The following is a 722-nucleotide window of genomic DNA, read 5'->3' on the forward strand; positions in this document are numbered from 1 at the left end:
GTTCTAATGTCTGACCCAGTCCCAGTTCTAATGTCTGACCCAGTCCCAGTTCTGGTGTCTGACCCACTCCCGGTTCTGAAGTCTGACCCAGTCCCGGTTCTGGTGTCTGACCCAGTCCCAGTTCTAATGTCTGACCCAGTCCCAGTTCTGGTGTCTGACCCAGTCCCAGTTCTAATGTCTGACCCAGTCCCAGTTCTGGTGTCTGACCCAGTCCCGGTTCTGGTTCTCTGAAGGACCAACAGACTCTCGGTGAACACAACATAAAAAGCTCCTATTGGCTCAGTGAGCTGTCAATCAAAAGCTGAGGATGCAAAGCCCCGTGTCAGGACTGTTTCCATGGAAACAGACAGATGAGCGTACAGGTGCCATGTTACCTGAGAGTCAAACTGCAGACACCATGTTTCTCTCAGGTCTCTGCAGGTTTTGGTGAAAGACTCGTGAGGCGAGTGTTTGGTTCTGGAAGTCTTACTTTCGTCCGGGTTCGGGGCGGCCAGGATGGCGCTGTGCTGTTTCTTGACCTGCTCCACATCCTCCGACAGCTTCTCTATACAGCCTCTGATCTCCTCTACCTGAGGACAGGAGGTCCACACAGAGACAGGACATCAGGACAGGACCCAGACCCGCAGGACCTCAACCAGACCCACAACCATTCTCAGACCCACAACCATCCTCAGACCCACAACCATCCTCAGACCCACAACCATCCTCAGACCCACATTCAT

At 53.5% G+C, this 722-nt stretch overlaps 1 protein-coding gene across 1 annotated transcript in view; it reads right to left on the reverse strand.

Moving 5' to 3' along the window:
- The window catches only part of LOC108228377 (syntaxin-1B), an 18939-nt gene extending 18217 nt beyond the window's left edge, over nucleotides 1-722 (reverse strand). The window contains exons 1-2 of the mRNA XM_017403926.1: nucleotides 621-722; nucleotides 470-569 (exon numbers count right to left, since the gene is read on the reverse strand). Coding sequence (XP_017259415.1) covers nucleotides 470-569; nucleotides 621-722 — 202 coding nt within the window. The remainder of the gene's footprint in view (nucleotides 1-469; nucleotides 570-620) is intronic.

Source organism: Kryptolebias marmoratus, linkage group LG12 (assembly GCF_001649575.2).
Source record: "Kryptolebias marmoratus isolate JLee-2015 linkage group LG12, ASM164957v2, whole genome shotgun sequence".
Classification (NCBI taxonomy): domain Eukaryota; kingdom Metazoa; phylum Chordata; class Actinopteri; order Cyprinodontiformes; family Rivulidae; genus Kryptolebias; species Kryptolebias marmoratus.